General features: G+C 46.4%; 1 protein-coding gene across 1 annotated transcript in view; it reads right to left on the reverse strand.

Annotated features, from left to right (window-relative positions):
• Window positions 1–10,852, reverse strand: part of SAAL1 (serum amyloid A like 1) — a 31,796-nt gene extending 20,944 nt beyond the window's left edge. The window contains exon 1 of the mRNA XM_083163938.1: window positions 10,691–10,852. Coding sequence (XP_083020064.1) covers window positions 10,691–10,805 — 115 coding nt within the window. The 5' untranslated portion in view covers window positions 10,806–10,852. The remainder of the gene's footprint in view (window positions 1–10,690) is intronic.
• Window positions 10,853–17,256: the final 6,404 nt, after the last annotated feature.

Raw genomic sequence — 17,256 nt, forward strand, 5'->3', positions numbered from 1 at the left:
ATAAGGGGCCATTACGTTCACACTCTATTGTTATACTAAGGGCAGTTTTGGGGAATGAGAACGTCTGAACCTCGCATATGCACATTGCCAGAAATCCAACACTGGTGCAATATCCCTGCTGGGACCTAAGGTGGATCACTGACAGGCATACAATATAGCAGCAATAACACACATACAGTACAGCAGCAATATCACACATACAGTCAATAACACACATACAGTACAGCAGCAATAACACACACACAGTACAGAAGCAATAACACACATACAGCATAGCAGCAATAACACACATACAGTACGGCAGCAATAACACACATACAGTACAGCAGCAATATCACACATACAGTACGGCAGCAATAACACACATACAGTACAGCAGCAATAACACACATACAGTACGGCAGCAATAACACACATACAGTACAGCAGCAATATCACACATACAGTACGGCATCAATAACACACATACAGTACGGCAGCAATAACACACATACAGTACAGCAGCAATAACACACATAGCAGCAATAACACATACAGTATAGTAGCAATAACACAGTATAACAGCAGCAATAACACAGTATAACAGCAATAACACACATAGTATAGCAGCAATAACACACATACAGTATAGCACCAATAACACACATACAGCAGCAATAACACACATAGTATAGCAGCAATAACACACATAGTATAGCAGCAATAACACACACATAGTATAGCAGCAATAACACACATATCAGCAATAACACACATACAGTATAGCAGCAATAACACACATACAGTACAGCAGCAATAACACACATACAGTACAGCAGCAGTTAGAATATGGGTCTACCAGTCTGGCAGAAGTAACACAACGTATTATTTTGCTCCCTATATTGTAACATAAAGCTGTGGTCTTAGAGGACACCATTATTTAACAAAACTATTAGAACGCTCCTGAATCTGTCTCCTCCTGATTTGTTTTTTTGTGTAATAAAAATGACGGTACTTGTTTCCTAGCACGGCGCCTGCGATTTTGATTGTATCCATCGGGTCCAAAAAAATTGCATTGATCGCATCGCATGCGATGCGATCTACGCGATCGATACGATTTTTACATCGGAACCAATGTTAAATGCCCCCCAGACTCCAATTTTCATTGTACACCCACCCTGATGGGTCAAATGCCCCCCCCCCATTGTTAACGCCACCCCACGATGAACGCCAACCCGAAGTGTGGCGAGCGCAGCGGTATGCGTCCTCCGACCTTTTCATACCCCCACTATCCACGTCGGCGTGGAGTTGATTTTATATAGTGTGGCGAGCGCAGCGTGCCACCGAGCCCAAAGCGTGGCGAGAGCAGCGTGCCCCGCGAGGGGACGCGCATTACTTCACAGGTATTACGCGTCTGCTCACCACGCTTCGGGCTCGCTGCGCTCGCCACACTATGTAACATCAACTCCACGCCGAAGTGGATAGTGGGGGTATGAAAAGGTCGGAGGACGCGTCTCGCCGCCACTCTTCGGGTTGGCGTTCATCGTGGGGTGGCGTTAACAAAGGGGGGGGGGGGGGGCATTTAACATGTAAAATACCCATAAAGGTGGGTATACAATGAAAAATCTTTAACATTGTTCCCTATGTAAAATCGCGCCCATCGCTTCGGTCGCATCGCATGCCTTAACTTAAGGCATGCGATGGACGCGATTTTTTAATTGTCAGGGAAAAGGCTAAAAATAGCCCTGAAATCACGTCGGTCGCGTCCATTGCTTACCTTAAGTTAAGGTATGCGATCACCTGCGACGGGCGCCGTGCTAGGAAACAAGTACCAAAATGACATTAGGGGGCGGTGTTGGATGGGGGCATGATGAGCCAAACGGGGAAATGTAGAAATAGGAGGTCCATAATTAGGGATGAGGCCAATCTCCAATAGGGGTATACCAGTCACTGCACTGGATTTCCAAACTATTAGAGTGCATGGGCTGGGTGACTTGATAAATATAAAGTAATACTGCTCGGGTATGCATCATAATGCACCAGATTAATAACAATATACTGCAGATAACCATAGCCCTGCACAGTATAAGGTAACCAATAGAATGTATAAGTCTGAAACCTACCGTAGTCTCTGGAGATCGTGGGGCACACTGGGAGTTTCCCCTGTACCCCTGCAAAATAGGGGGCATGGTTTATTTTTAAAAGGGGTGTGGCTTAATATAAGGGGAGTGGTCTAGCAGGAAAACAATTACCTTACATATCACTTTTGCAACCTGCATGTCCCGACATTGGTTACCGCAAGAATTGTCATTGGCCTCCTGCACTTAAGTTGGCAGGCTGAAGGCCACACAGTGACATAAAAATATAAAGGCCCACACAGTGACCTAGTTCGCCTCACAGATCAAGGCCAAACAATGACAGGCTACTTAAATCATTATACACTATTTATCCGTGATGCCAATTACACATTACGCCGCACACTGTGATCACAATTACACATTTCGCAGCACACTGTGATGACAATTACATATTATGCCGCACACCATGATGACAATTACACATCATGTCGCACCCCATGATGCCCATTAGACCCCACACTGTGATGGCAATTACACAATACTCCCCACACCATAATGCCTATTACACAATATACCCCACGCGCCGCTGCCGCACAACTGATGCCGTTTACTAATATGCCCCCACAGTGCCACACATATATGCCCCCACAGTGCCACACATATGCCCCCACAGTGCCACACATATGCCCCCACAGTGCCAGAAGCAGCACAACTCACTGTCTCTGGCCCTGGGTCTCCCCCTCAGTCCCCCGCTGCTGCTTTCCTTGGGAGGGGAGGGCATCGCGCGTCACTCCTTCCCCTTCACTGTGTACCTGAGCCGTAAGCCAGTTATACCTCGTGGGCTGGCTCCTGATTGGCTGCCGGTCCGCAAGCTCTGATTGGCTGACAGCCCAGTGACACAGTGAGCGAGGGGAAGGAGAGATGCGCAATGCGCTCCCCTGGGAAATCAGCTCTGTGCCTGTGGCGGTCGGGGAGAGGGGGAGGAAGGGAGGTGGCAGCGTTGGGGGAGCTGCCGGGCGCCCCGGCTGTTTAACAGAGGCGGACAAGCCGTGCGGCGCCCCGGGCTGCTGCACGGCTTGTCCGCTTCTAGAAACGGCCCTGCCTGTGTGCCAGTCTGGCCTGGCTAGGGGGTATGAAGGAGGAGATGGGCGAAGCAGGGGCAGATGGCAACTACAGTATGTATAGCTTCCTGTAGAGATGCAGCAGAACAATGTACTGTGACCGGTAAAATGTGAGCAGCTGAGCCTTGTGTCCCTACAGAGATCCCGCCTGGTTTAGGATGAAGACTGTGCTCTGCATTGTGTTGGTCTCTGTGGTTTTACAGCCAGTTGAAAATAGAGGTGAGTCAATGACTGCAATGTGCAAGTCAATAAAGTTTTATATAGTAGGAAGATACATAAAAAAGTAGTGCACACATATACTGTAGGTGCAATAGCCTTTGCCAACCACTTCTCATCCAAAGCTGAATCCACCATCTCCCCCCAGTATCCTGTCAACTCTATCTTCCTTCTCCAACATTTCTGGAGATGAAGTCCCGGTTCTTATATAGTCCCTCCTCTCTGATCGTATCCCCTCCCTCATGTTGAATATTCCTATCTTGTCAATCCCTTCACCCTTTGTCTGTCGCATTAGGTAATGTTGTCCCTTCCACTTTCAATGCTCTTGTCTGCCTCATTCTTTAATAACCCACCACTGACTTGCTTTAGCCACTTCAGTCTGGCTTTTGGGGCTTATACTGATTCACTCGGAAAGGCCCAATCACTCTCCAATGAACAAAACCATATGCACTGCAGGTGGGGCTGATGTAACATGTGCAGAGAGAGTTAGATTTGGCTGGGGGGTGTACTTCAAACTGATATCTATATTGCAGTGTAAAAATAAAGCAGCCAGTATTTACCCTTCACAGAAACAATAAAACACCCAAATCTCACTCTCTCGGCACATGTTACATCAGCCCCACCTGCAGTGCACATGTTTTTGTCCATTAGAGAGTAATTGTGCCTTTCTCAGTGAACCAGAATAACCCCCTTTGTCCTCTCTGAAACTGCCCTCACCAAAATCCGTAATTACTTTTACCCTCTGATAATTCTCCTTCACCTCCCCCATTGCTAGTCCTGCAAATCTTTCACTCCCTTGGTCTGCATGACGCCACTCTCTCCTGGCTGTCCTCCTACCTCTCTGGCCACTTTGTCTCTTCTCATGACTCAACGTCTCCCTCAATACCACTTCTATTTGGAGTCCTGCAAGGTCAGATTCTACCTCACCTCTCCTGACCCTTCCCCCTTACTCACTTGTTTACAGCTGTCCTGGGACTTCTTGTCCTGGATGTCCCAGCACTACCTTAAAGTTAACTTGTCTTCAACTAAACCAACTGTAATCCCACCCTCCAGAGTCCCCTCACCCTCGAATTCACTGTCCAATGACAACATCACAATTTCTTCTATTTCACAAATCTGCTGTCTTGGAATTATCCTGACCTCCGCTCTCTCCTTTAAGCCCCCACATTCAGTCCCTCTCCATCTTGCCACTTCCATCTTTGTTACCTCGTCAGTGAGGAAGAGTCTGATTCTGGAGCTTTGTCGAAGACCCTCATGCACTCGTCATCCATAGACTGGACTACTGCAACCTCATTGTATATGGTCTCCTTAACTCTGGTATCTTTATACTGTACTCAAAGCTCCTGTCCAGCTTATTGTCTTCTCCAAATGTACCCCTTGTGCCGTCCAACAGGCTCTACATTTGCCTCCCCTATCCAACAGGTCCTACACTCTCTCCCCTATCCCTTCTGCCAACTGAAACTTCTCGCGATCACCTACAGCTCCCAGATTCCATCCAATAACTCCTACATCAACTCTTTTGGATTTCAGTATCATCTGTATGCTGATGATACTCAAATCTATCCTCCCCGGAATTGTCACCATCAGTATTGCTCCGTGTCTCTGAATGCCTTTCTGCCATTTCATCTTGGATGTCATCTCGCCACCTCAAACTCAACATTTCCAAAGCAGAATTAAATTATATTCCCACCACCCAAGAGTAGTAACCAACCTGATATCTCTATCACCGTTGAGAGCACAACAATAAATCCTACTCCACAAACTCGCTGCCTAGGGGGTCATCCTCGACTCTGAACTGTACATCATTCCTCACATTCAATCTGTCTCTAAATCACGTTACATGCATCTAAAAAACATATCCAAAATTTGTCTGTACCTTACACTGCAAAAACTCTAATCCATGCACTCATTATATCACGCATTGACTATTGCAATAGCCTCCTTACTGGTCTTCCTAAGAAAATAATCTCACCATTACAATCCATTTTGAATGAAGCTGCGAGGCTGATCTTCCTGGCTAGACATTCATCGTCTGCTGATCCACTCTGTCAGTCTATCTATTGGTTGAATGTATATTACCGCATTCATTATAAAACACTACTACTTACATACAAAGCCCTTACTCTGACTACAGCGACTTATATCTCTTTGTTTATCTCAAAATATATCCCCACCCGAGCTCTCCGCTCTGCACAAGATCTGCGTCTCTCATCCACACTCATTACTCGCTCCCACTTATACTTGCAGGATATTTGTTAGGCAGAACCGACATTATGGAATGCCCTTCCACATACATTAAGACTCTCCTCTAGCCTCCAAACTATCTACTCAGGAACTCCTACACAACCACCAGTAGCATTCATATCGAAGTGCATCCCATCAGGACTGTCTTGTAATCTGGTGGGACTGCCATGCTATCGAATTCTATCCGTATGTATCACTCCTATTATTCCTATAGATTGTAACCTTGTGAGCAGGGCCCTCCTTCCTCCATATCAGTTTGTTTCTACCCAGTTTGTTTAATCACGGTTGTCTCCAATTGTAAAGCGCAACGGAATATGCTGCGCTATATAAGACACTGTAAATAAATACATCTACGACTTCCCTTCCTTCTACACTTCTGCCTACCCAATTCTTTCAGCCAATGACCTCCATCTTTAAGCCTAGCTAGTTAGCTCCTCCCACTTCCGATCTAACTCGTGCTGCTCTCCTCCAATCAGACAGGCTCTGAAAACTCACTTCTCAATAAAAACTGTTGGCTAAACCCTCTCTGCTCCTTATTGACTCTCCTCTTTGTGCCCCCCCCCCCCTGTCTGTTCCTCACCTTTAGACTGTAAGCTCACATAGGAACAGTCCTCTTCCCTCATGTACTATTCCCTCCCAACAACAACCCCAAACCTAAACGGTTCAGTAGCAGTGCTATTTCTGAGTATGACTGCACATAAAGCAATGGTAATATAACCCGTCTTCTGCAATGTTTTCTACTGGAAGTTTCTTCTAGTTTGTATGGGTTCCACTTTCGTACTTTGTAAGTTTTCGAAGGACAATATTTATAATTTAAAAAAAAAAAAGGATCGAAATAATTATATAGTCTCCTAAATAGATAAAAACTCCCAAATGAATGAAACATAACATTTTATAAAACCAGCTCAGCCTTTATGAAGTTTTATACACCTTTATCATTACAATGGGGACAAAGATTAAACAAAGAATACTTGTAGTCTTGTTTAAAGGACATGTACCAGTAAAGCCCCATACTAATGAGAGGATATAGTAAAATATACAGAGCCACATGTAAGAGTGTATGTAGTAGAGTATATCTGAGTGATATCTTTTCAAGTATCCTCTAGTGCGCACACTCAATATCGTTAACAATGCGCGCTCCCGTGCATTAACGCCCCCTCTCGTCAGCTAAACATGATATATAGCCAACGGCCCGCATGTTTAGCGGGTCACTGAACAACGTCCTTTACAGAGATCGTTCAGCGTGTACACTCAATCGATGACCCGCGGTCTATATGGTTTACTATATAGGCCGCGGCCAGCATCTTGCCATTTGTATGGGCCTTAATACTGGAGGCTCTTTAACAATTAGAGTCATAGCCAGAGTGGATGAAGAGAGTATTGTACAGTTAAAAAAAAAAACACTAGTGGCTGTATGAGTAGCTGTCCATGCTCAGCACAAGCATTGTCAGATCAATAAAGTTCTGAATTCTCCTGACGCCTCGACTAGATAAAGACTATTTATCAATCAGTGTGGGGTGAGGAGATGCACATAAATAGAAGCAGGCTACAGATATTCTTGAAATAAACAACCTGCTCTATAAAAGGTAACCTGAAGGTTTCTCAGATCAGCCATTTTTTCTTTTTTTAAAAGGTGATGAAATGATGGCCTCCAACGGTGGAAAGCCTGGTAAGAAAGGCTTGTTCGGAGGACTAACAGATCAGTTGTCTGGACTAACACAGGGGGGCGGCTTATTAGGATCTGGAGGTAGTTTGAAAGGCTTGTTAGGAGGACTAACAGATCAGTTGTCTGGACTAACACAGGGCTTAACAGGATCTGGAGCTGGTAAGAAAGGCTTGTTAGGAGGACTAACAGATCAGTTGTCTGGACTAACACAGGGCTTATCAGGATCGGGAGCTGGTAAGAAATGCTTGTTAGGAGGACTAAAAGATAAGTTATCTGGACTAACACAGGGCTTAACAGGATCTGGAGCTGGTAAGAAAGGCTTGTTAGGAGGACTAAAAGATAAGTTATCTGGACTAACACAGGGATTATCAGGATCTGGAGCTGGTTTGAAAGGCTTGTTAGGAGGAGTAAAAGATAAGTTCTCTGGACTAACACAGAACTTTGGCTCAATGGGAGGATCACAAAAGAAGCATGGAATGGGCCAGAAATCTGGATCTTACAACCAGGGCTTAAAAACAGAAGGGTCCAGAAGAACTGGAAGATACGGGTCTTCTCAGGATGGGATGCAAGGTGGAGGCCATGGATTTAAGAGGTACAAATGTCAAGTTTAGCAAAATAGATGACTCCACATGTTTCTATTACTGCCCTAGATAGGGTAAGTTAAGCAGTGTACTTATTGTACCCAGCGCTTGCAAGCAGGGTACAAAATCCCACCTGCGACCCCCATGCAAGAGCTTTCACAATAGCCGCTCCCCGACCCTGCATTAAAGCTGGGCGGGTGACGTAATCAGGAGGCGGGTCCGGGGCGGCGCTGGGAAATATCAGCATCACCCAGTGGAACCTTTACAGTTCAGTGAATGGGACCTGGGTCACGTCAACCCAAGATGCCCGTTCAAATTGCCCCTGGACCTGTGACAGTCTTCAGTCCAACCCTGGCCAAGACCTGGGATGAAATCCTGAACAATCTTCCAGGACCCTTTCACACTAACCAATTTCTCGGGTTGTTGCACGTTCATGTGCAATAACCCTGGAAATATTTCTCAGTGTGAAAGGGGTATTAGGGGTTGGATAAGTAATCATGGCACTGAGAATTCCAGCGGTCAGAAGACTTACCCGGCATCCCAATGGCCATAATCCAGACAGATATCTTTTTTAAACTTCTCCCCTCCCTTACCCTAACCTTCCTTTCCTGCAGGCTCAGCATAACCACCCACCCCCAAATAGTAAATCTCCCGCCCCACAGCCTAACCTTAAAGTACCCCTTATACCAAAGTTCATGATGCCGGCTATTGAGAGGCTGGCATCGTGATTGTGGCACTGGTCTTCCATCCACTGGCATCCTAAGCGCTAACTATATCCCTTAATAAGTATGGATGCATGTTCTAATGGCAGAAACAGGTCCATGGTCAACTTTTTGTAATAAAAAAAAAATAAAAAAAAATAAATAAAAAGTCTCAACTACATGGACAGAGGTGTCCACATACCGTATTGTCACAGACAAGTGAAATAGTCAGATGCCGGGAGGGTCCGGTTTCGTTAGACTTTTTCAGTGCAAATAAAATATTTATTTATGTTTGGGCTCATTACCATATGCGTACACCCCGCGTTTCATGGGTGTTCCCATGAAATTTCTGGGCGTACGTATGGTAATCCGGCCATGATGCACGTGTGGGGGGCGGACAACTGGCATAGCCGGATGTCAGCTGCCCACCCATATCCCTGCTTTCATACGAAAAAATGTGGCCTGACCGATCGGTCCATCATTCGGTGGTCGGCGACCATGGGAGGATGGGGGAGGTGTTCACATGAAACATCCACTCGTGGTCCGTTCGCACGGCGTCTTACCGCATTCAGGCGGTGTGAGCGATCCGTACGGTAGGCGGGGCTAAGAACACTCGGTTCCTGTCCGAAATACGCATCCGTCTGAATCAACTACAATAAGAGCCACTATGATGTTTCAGTCTAACAGTATACACATGTATAAATCAAAAAGGAGGCTTATTTTAAATATTAACATTACTTCTGGATTAAAATAACTAAGAAACGCATATTTTTACCATTCCAGTCACGGCAGAGATGACATGGACGGCTAATACTGACGCAAGTGAACAGTACCCCCGAAGTGAACTTTAGAAGCAGAGAACCCAATGGAAAAGTCTCCTCCAAATGCATGAAGACCCGGGAATAAGCCACGCAGCCATTTACCCCAGAGCAGTTACTAAACGCCATACACACCTCTTCCAAATTAGCAACAGGCAAATCCTGTAACTCCCTGTACAAACACAGCAGATTTAACAATGGCCCAATAAAGCTATTTTAATGGGAAAAACTGATGTTCATTGTTTACGTTGATGAGTTTTAATCTGCGACACAGTTGTGCCGGACTTGCATGTGGAGACAGCGGTTCTGTGACCTGAACCAATACATTCAAAAGGAATGACACCCATCAAATCGTTGAGAGCTACTGACACCCCTGATGACGGCACATTTTGATCACACACTGCACATCAGTGGGTTATGGTATAAAAGGTCGACACTAAATTGCTGACATGGATACGGTTGACAAGCGAAAGGTTAATGTGTGTTTTCATGGGGGGGTTTGTTTTACGCACGCATATGGGGGGAAGCCAGCACGCACATGCACATATGGGGGGGGGGGGTTTATCCATCACATATGTGCGTATGGGGGGGCAGGGTTCGGTAGCCAGCACACATGCGAATATATGGGGGGGTAGACAGCACACACACGCATATGTGTGTGTGTGGGGGGGGGGGGGGTAGCCAGCAAGCACACGCATATGGGGGGTTTAGCAAGCACACGTGGGTGTGTGTGGGGGGGTGTAGCCAGCACACATGCACGTACACATAGGGGGATAGCCAGCACACGCACACAAGTATAGGGGGATAGCCAGCACACACACACACAAGTATAGGGGGGGGGGGGGATAGGCAGCATACATGCGCGTATGAGGGGGGGTAGCCACGTATAGGGGGGTAGCGAGTACACACATGTGTAGGGGGGGTAGCGAGCACACACATGTGTAGGGGATGTAGCCTAGGAGCACACGCATGTGTAGGAGGTGGCTAGTGAGGATATACATATAGCCTACCTGACCCTCTCTATGAGGGAGAACATGCTCTGTTCCTGGAACTCCCTGGTAATGTAGGATTGCCATCACCTGTGGGGAGCTAGGTAATAGGTGTCACCACAGGTGATGGCAATCGTACATTACCAGGGAAGTCCAGGGACAGCATTTTCTCCCTCGTAGAGGGGGGATACGGCCAGGCTGCAGAAGCGTCTGTGCAGAGCAGTCAGGGCCGAGTGGGGGGGGCAGTACGGGCTGTTTAAATTCCCCCCCAGAGTAGCCAGAGATCCGGGTACTCACCCATTTCCCTCACTCTACGTCTCGCTCCATCCGCTACAATACCACCGGCAGGCCCCTCCCACACACGTGACACGTGCATCTGCGCCTGGCAGCGCCGCCCGCCACGTGAGTCCATGTTTGGTAGCGGCAGCAGACTGGCACCCACGTGACGTGGGAAAGGGACTGACAGCGAGACGCTGCTGGGTCCTTCTGCCGTCGCCCACTGGCGGAGTGATCTGTCTCAGGACCTAAGGACACCCTGTGTGGTGCACAGCACTGAGGACACAGTGAAGTCTCTCAGCTGGCTGGCTACTGGCTAGCTATTATTACATACAGACAGTCCGGACTCGGAGCAGGCAGTGCAGTGGGTATCATATTCTGTCCTCACTCAGTGCACCACACAGGGGGGTAAGGGGTCTGACTCTGTGTCCTCAGTGCACCACGGCGGGGGAGGTCCTGACTGTGTCCTCTCCTCCGTGCACCATACAGGGGTCTGACTCTGTGTCCTCAGTCACCACACAGGGCACTGGGCAGGGGGTCTTGACTGTGTCCTCACTCAGTGCACCACACGGTGGGGTCCTGACTGTGTCCTCAGTGTACCACACAGGGGGTCCTGAGTCCTGACTTTGTCCTCAGTGCAACAGCAGACAGGGGGGTCCTCCTGACTCTGTGTTCTCAGTGCACCACACAGGGGGGTAAGGGCCGAGGTCTGACTCTGTGTCCTCAGTGCACCACGGAGGGGGAGGTCCTGACTGTGTCCTCCTTAGTGCACCACACAGGGGGGTCCTGACTGTGTCCTCAGTGCACCACACAGGGGTCCTGATGCTCCTTGTCCCGACTCTGGAGGGGAAAAAAAGGCAAAACATTGTTTTGCTGTTCCATCGATGGAGGGAAACCATCTGGTTCTCCCCCATCAATGGCAAAAGTATTCCACATCGGCCATGAACCATCAATGATTTAGAATCATCGATGGCCATCCCTAGTACTGACTCTGTTTCCTCAGTGCACCACACAGGGGGGTACTGACTCTGTGTCCTTAATGCACCACACTGGGGGGTCGTGATTCTCCTGAGGACTGACTGTTTGGACAGGTATAACTTGCCGACAGTTGAATTAAAAAGCCACAGATGGCCGCTGGCGGGTTTTCCATCGATGGTCACCATCGATTGTACCATTAATGGATAACCTCAATGATGTGAAACCATCTCCAAGGGAACCACCAGACATTGGTCCCAACTGGACCTGACATCCGGCAAGTGCTTATGCCCCTGCCTATCCCGGGTTTGCTGCCGACATCCCACGTTAGCTCTGCTCTGGTCAGCCGGAGGATGTCCTTAGCAGTTTAAAACTGTGACCCCAGTGAATTGCAGTATTCAAGATGTTTAAACAGAGAAAAATGTTCTTATGAAAAAGCATTACCAAATGACACAATAGAATCCCTCAGCCACCGTATGCGAATTCGAACGTCTACAATCGTTACATAATTACATTCATGCAAGATATAGTTATATAATCATATAATTACATTTGCTGCAAGGTGTGCCAAGATTTCATAATATATTCATTGTGTGACCAAACCCTGATGAATTGGGAACGAGTCGCTGCAGTCCTAGTAAAGCAGAAGATGTTTTTCCAGGCGCACTTTATTATTTTCTAAAGCAATGACCCAGGATAGGAAGATGCCAATGTGACTACAACGGTGTACAGCAGCCTAGTATACCATGAACAGACCAGAATGGTATAGTCTCCGAAAGTTTGTATGGTATCTAATGAATTACTCTTTAGAATGATACTGAAATAATTACCCAACCATTGCGGGAATGAAACTTTTTATTTACAACAACAAAAACAGTATAAAACATTCATAATGGGGGATAAATAAGTCAATGGTTGGTACTTGTTTCCTAGCACGGCGCCCATCTCGTTGATTGTATGCCTTAAGTTTAAGGTACTTAAGGCATACAATCAACGCAATTTTCTGTCAATCACCAGCTAATTTGCCGGTGAAAGAGAAAATCGCGTCCATCGCGGCCCTTAATAAGGGGCCGCGATGCGACCGACGCATTCAACGTGATTTTCCCATAGGGAACAATGTTAAATTATTTTTAAAGTGAAAATCGGGTTGATCGCGTCGGTCGCGGGCTATTATAATGGCCCGCGATGCGATCAACCTGATTTTACATAGATGACAATGTGAAATGGGCCAATATGGCCCATCTCACATTGAATATGGTTAAAAAGTATGTTTAATGCCCCCCCCCCTCCCATTGTTAAAGCCACCCCACTTAGTGCCCATTACATATTATACCACAAGTGCAGCTTACCTACATGCTTGTTTCCAGGGGTTACATGCTGGTTGCCACGGGGGGGGGGGGGTTGTGTATGCATGCTGGTTGCCCAGAGGGCATTTTGTGCTGTGTGCCCAGGAGGCGTTTTGTGCTGGTTGCCCAGGGGGCTGGGAAAGCTGACACGCCACTCAACAAAATATGTGAGCAGCGTGTCTGTGCAGCGGGGATGAGATGCGGCTAGAATAGCTGACAGGCTGCTCTGAGTTGAGCGCTGCGTCAGCTCTTCCAGCCACATCCAGTCCCCCCTCCGTGCTGAAAGCCTGCACACCACTTTTGCCGAGAGCATCCGTCCTGTCCCATCAGTCTATGGTCAGGGGGCTATGGACATGTATCGGCAGGGGCCACCAGGTCAGTCTTATAGGGGGGCCATGAAAGCATCCAGACAGATGTCCCGACCTCACAGCACTGACACTCGCTACTTACTATGCCGCGGATGCCACCTGTACCAAAGTAAACCTAAGCTGGCCATACACGGTCCGTTTTGTACTTTTAAAGTACACATCGAATCGGATCGCATGCCTTGTGCACTGCACTGCGATCCGATATGATGTGTACCTTGTACATAAAGTATGTGCAGCACATAATTTTTGTACCGTACTATGTGATGCGCGGGAGCGCGCATCGCATAGTACAAAACGGAACCGGCGAAAATGGAGCATGTATGGGCTCCTTTACTGCTGACAGCGTCTCGTCTCCCACCTTCCCCCCAGCAGCGGACTGGACTTACACAGCATGGCGGGGAGGGTGGCGGCGGGAGGGCGCACACCGCACAGTGAAAACTGCTCAAAGGGCAGGGTGCATGGCTAGAACAAGTAAAAAGCCTAGAGTGAACTGTGATTGGCTCACGGCGGCTAACAGCGGCAGCACAGCGCGTCCTCGGGGACCCCTCCAGTCACCGGTAACAAATTGAGAGTAAAATATGCGATATAGCGCGTTTTTGCGAACCCTGTAGCATGGCATAATATAAACTGGGGGTATTGTATGGCATAAAGTGAATTGTGGATACTGAGTGGCATAATGTGTACTGGCAGCCCTACAATACGATATAATGTAAGCTAGGGATGCACTATGGTTTATAAAATAAACTAGGGCACTGCTATGGAGCATTATACTAACTAGGGCACTGCTATGGTGCATTATAATAACAAGGGCACTGCTATGGTGCATTATACTAACTAGGGCACTGCTATGGTGCAATATACTAACAAGGGCACTGCTATGGTGCAATATACTAACAAGGACACTGCTATGGAGCATTATACTAACTAGGGCACTGCTATGGTGCATTATACTAACAAGGGCACTGCTATGGTGCATTATACTAACTAGGGCACTGCTATGGAGCATTATACTAACTAGGGCACTGCTATGGTGCAATATACTAACAAGGGCACTGCTATGGAGCATTATAATAACGAGGGCACTGCTATTGTGTAATATACTAACAAAGGCACTGCCATGGAGCATTATACTAACTAGGGCACTGCTATGGTGCATTATACTAACTAGGGCACTGCTATGGAGCATTATACTAACTAGGGCACTGCTATGGTGCAATATACTAACAAGGGCACTGCTATGGTGCATTATACTAACAAGGGCACTGCTATGGAGCATTATACTAACTAGAGCACTGCTATAGGGCATAATACTAACTAGATCACTTCTATAGGGCATAATACTAACTAGGGCACTACTATGGAGCATTATACTAACTAGGGCACTGCTATGGGGCATTATACTAGGGCACTGCTATGGAGCATTATACAAACTAGGGCACTACTACGGTTCAGAAAAATAAATATGGCAGTATTATGGGGCATAAAATGACTAACTGCTGCAGAGGGGTCTCTCAATAATCAGGGGCCCCTTTAGTATGTTGCTGTGAGGCCCACAAAGTTCTGGTTACACCCCTCCATATATTCATCATAGCATTTGTTTTACCACATTGCACAGCACAGGTGGCTGGCCAAACCCCTCCCATTACCTGGGCCCGACCCAACTGTCTGCATCCCTTTACTTGTAGGAGCTGCAGTGTAGCCAGGCAGTCTCTGAGGACAGCGCTGCATCTCTGGGAACCCCCAAAGGGATGAAAATGGGGGTCAGGCCACATCACATTTTTGTCGGTACGTGTCTTTGGCAAAGAGGGGGTTATTTACTGTGCAGGTGTCAGAGGGCATTGTGATGTCCCTGGGTGAGTGTATGGTCTTCTACTGGATTTCCTTTATACATTACACAAGTCACTATACACATAGGTATACGGGAGAATGTTGCAGTACATTGGTTGTATCTTAAATAGGTACAAATGAAAAACAAATGTATATCTGTGTTTGCATCGTAGTTACCCTAGGGTAGAGACTATAAAGAGAGAGGATCTTTTAAAAGAAAAGAAAAAGGAAACTCCCGATATAGCTCATGCTTTAGAGATATCGAAAATATTTTTAAATCAAATTGGAAGATCTTAACACAAGATCCTATTTTAGCAACAGTATTACCTCCACATCCTATTTTTATATATACTAAAAGCCCCATCCCTCAGGGAGAAGTTAGTCCAAAGTGTGGAATGTGACACTGCATCATTTCATGCAGTGTTCTCACTGCCAGTGAGAAATACATGGCTTTTCTCCAGCATTAAAATGCTGGGGACTGCAGGGACAGACTGCAAGGCAAATTCACGGGTGAAGAAGTTCTACCCGGTAATTTGCCTTTTAACATGGGTTTTTCTGCAGTGTGAACGGGTCAACCTGTGTCTGCATACTCGGATCTCAAACACGGGTAAAAAGAAGGGTTTTACCCGTGTATGAGATCCGGGAATGCGACCCGTTCACACTGCAGAAAAACCCGTCTTAAAAGGCAAGTTCCCGGGTCGACATGATAGACCCGGGAATTTGCCTGCAGTGAGAACGGGGTAATAGACAGAGCATATGCACAAAAGGATTCCACCGGTGTGGGATGTGCAGGACGGTGAAGAGCACTACCAATAAAATAACTACATTTTGTGTTAATGGCAAATTTTATCCAATTAATGAATTTATAACATGTAATTCAAGGAATATCATATATGCCATTGAGTGCTCATGCCAACTCACCTATGTTGGAAAAACCAGTAGACATCTAAGGATGAGGTTGGCTGAGCACATCTATAACACAAGAAAAGGCGTTGACACACACTCAGTGTCAGCCCACTTTAAAGAAATCCATGACAAAAAAAAAAATGTCATATTATAAATTTTCGGGGGATTCAGCAGATTTGACCTAAAATAAGAAGTAGAGATCTAGATAAAAGGTTATCTCAAGCAGAGATTAAATGGATCTTTGAATTAAAGTCTCTGATCCCCCAAGGTTTAAATAATGATTAGAGTTTAAGCGCTTTTTAACGTAATATTTATTGTTTTTTATGCTCTTCACCGTACCTATATTTTGATTAGATCTGTCTGTTAATTTATTCATGTACTTTTACTCATTGTTGTTTTTATGTATTCATATGTTTTTTAGTATACCTGCTCTCGTACCATAATGCACTTTAAAGTATCAGCTGCTAAAGACTTCTGAATAAGAATATTGAGTTATGCACTGGAACTTATGAACCAGAGTCGGCCGTTTCCAAGTACAAAGATAACGACAGATATATGAGGTGCATATCTGGGCAAGTTGGAACGCAAAATAGGGTTGTTTGTTGAACGCTGGAACGCATAAGACTAAGGAACTACGTAGTTCTACTTCCGATATCAGGTATCATGTGATAGCCGGAAGTTAGCGCCTGGACAAGCTGACACAGCTGATACAGGAGGAATTTGATTTGAGCAGGTATAAATATATGGACATAACTATTGTTTAGCACACTTCTGATGAAGGACACTTTGCGGTCCGAAACGCGTTAAGTGTGTTGTTGACGTGACTGCTGCCACCTGAACGGGGAACCGGGAACCTTGAGGCGGCACTTGGAGGCCCTGGACCTCCCCTGAAACACGTGGGTGAGAGGATTCCGTTTGTGTGAGCCCAGCAGCACTTGCCACTTTGGACCTATATTATGTTTTAGATTTTTACTCATGTTTGTGAGTGTTTTTAATTAATTAAATATTTTGTTGGATTGAGAAATACTGCACCAATTGTTTTTGTGTCTTCTCCAACCAACCCCATCATTAAACACTCTGGGAGTTTGGTTTGGAGGCTTTTTAATTGCAGATATGGTGTCCTCTTTCTGCCAAACAAAGTGGGAAGCTTGTTTGTGAGTGCATT

The sequence above is a fragment of the Crinia signifera genome, chromosome 11, assembly GCF_055691185.1.
Source record: "Crinia signifera chromosome 11, ASM5569118v1, whole genome shotgun sequence".
NCBI classification, from domain to species: Eukaryota; Metazoa; Chordata; class Amphibia; order Anura; family Myobatrachidae; genus Crinia; species Crinia signifera.